The sequence below is a fragment of the Halyomorpha halys genome, unplaced genomic scaffold, assembly GCF_000696795.3.
Source record: "Halyomorpha halys isolate HHAL.00 unplaced genomic scaffold, Hhal_1.1 Scaffold1943.1, whole genome shotgun sequence".
NCBI lineage: Eukaryota > Metazoa > Arthropoda > Insecta > Hemiptera > Pentatomidae > Halyomorpha > Halyomorpha halys.
In genome coordinates, this window is record NW_027109137.1 from 24,024 (window position 1) to 25,572 (window position 1,549).

Here is a 1,549-nt window from a genome sequence, read left to right on the forward strand (position 1 = left end):
GATCAAGACCTTCGGAGGAAAAGAAGCGTACCTGTTTATATTTTTATTAAGGGGGAATGGAGGTTACTGAAAATTGGATAGGTTATTTAAGTGACATTGCAAATATGTCTTTATTTAATTGTATCCTGTTAGTCCTAATATTATTATTATTACTTTACAATATATGTAATATATTTTGATGTTTGAAGATTTACAATTCGACTTAATAAAATAATATCCAAACTATTTTTATAAAATTTATTAATACAAAATACACATTTTTCAAATCCCAAGTTTTCTGCCCGTCTACTGACCTGCAGAGGAATGATGGCTGGTACAGGAGTGGTAAGATACTGAAGAAGAGATACCCGGCCCGCTGCAGGGCGAACAACCTCACACCGCCCCTTATCACTCTTCAGCTGCTATCAATATTTTGCACTGAACCTGTCAGCAACTTCTTCTCAACAACCCCATCCAATATATATAAACCTTCCATGTTCCAGAGATCATCAGTTCTAACAACTGTCCACCATGTTCAAGAACGTCGCTCTCCTCTTGGTTGGCCTCCAGGTGAATGAGATTATTTGATCACATGTTAAATTTTGAACTTAATATTTGTGCCATGATTTTCTTCAGCTTATTATTTTACTAGCGTTACAGAGTCGAAGAATTATCTCATGTAAAATTATTTCAGAAAGTTTGTTCAATTGGGAATAAGAAAAATGTACATAACATTGATGAAAACTTATCATGTAAAAAAATAAAAATAAAATAAGGGATAGATATGAGTTTTTTTTGATTTTTTAGGGGGGGGGGTATACACTCAGTCGCAAGGTTTTTAATCATTCATCACAATATCGATTGTTTATTACTTACTAATTATGTAAAATATTTTTTGCACGGTAACTATGTCAACATATTTAGTTTCTATGAAGAATCCAAGATTTGAACTTGTGGAATGACTATGAAGGACAAGTTAACATTTATAATAATTAGAATAAAGTTTCAGGTTGCCAATTTTATACCTAGGTTAACGTAGTACAATTATGCAGTGTTTAACAGATACGCACCTATTCAAAAATAATTCAACATATTTTTCTTAATTCTGTTCTAGCTGGCCTGTGCTTCCCCCATCCTCTCTGGATGCAGCCCATGTGCCTCCCCAATCCTGTCTTCTGGCCCAGCCTTCTCCGAAAGCCTTCCCGCTTCCCTTCCAGCATACCCCGAAAGCCTTCCAGCTTACTCCGAAAGCCTTCCAGCTGCCCTTCCAGCTTACTCTGAAAGTCTCCCAGCTTCCCTCCCAGCTTACTCTGAAGCTCTCCCCGCTGCCGCCCCCGTCTACTCCGGAGCTGCTCCCGGTGAATGTTTGACCCACCGTGTTGAACGTGTTGTCAAGCCTGTAGTCGATGAGTGCGTCACCAACGTACCAGTTGTCAGGAAGACCATCAGGAACCAAGAAGAGACTTACACCCGCCACGTTCCAGTCGTACACAAGAGCATCCAGAACACTGAAGAGAAAATCGTCCGTCACGTTCCAGTAACTCAGAGGTACAACCGCCCAGTCATTGAG

General features: G+C 39.3%; 1 protein-coding gene across 1 annotated transcript; it reads left to right on the forward strand.

Annotated features, from left to right (window-relative positions):
* Positions 1 to 498: 498 nt before the first annotated feature.
* On the forward strand, positions 499 to 1,549 carry LOC106690885 (uncharacterized; the record flags this gene model as incomplete). The annotated part of the gene is given in 2 exon segments (NM_001316774.1): positions 499 to 549; positions 1,094 to 1,549. Coding segments are annotated over 2 exon segments (495 nt in total), but the record flags the coding sequence as incomplete, so codon positions are not given.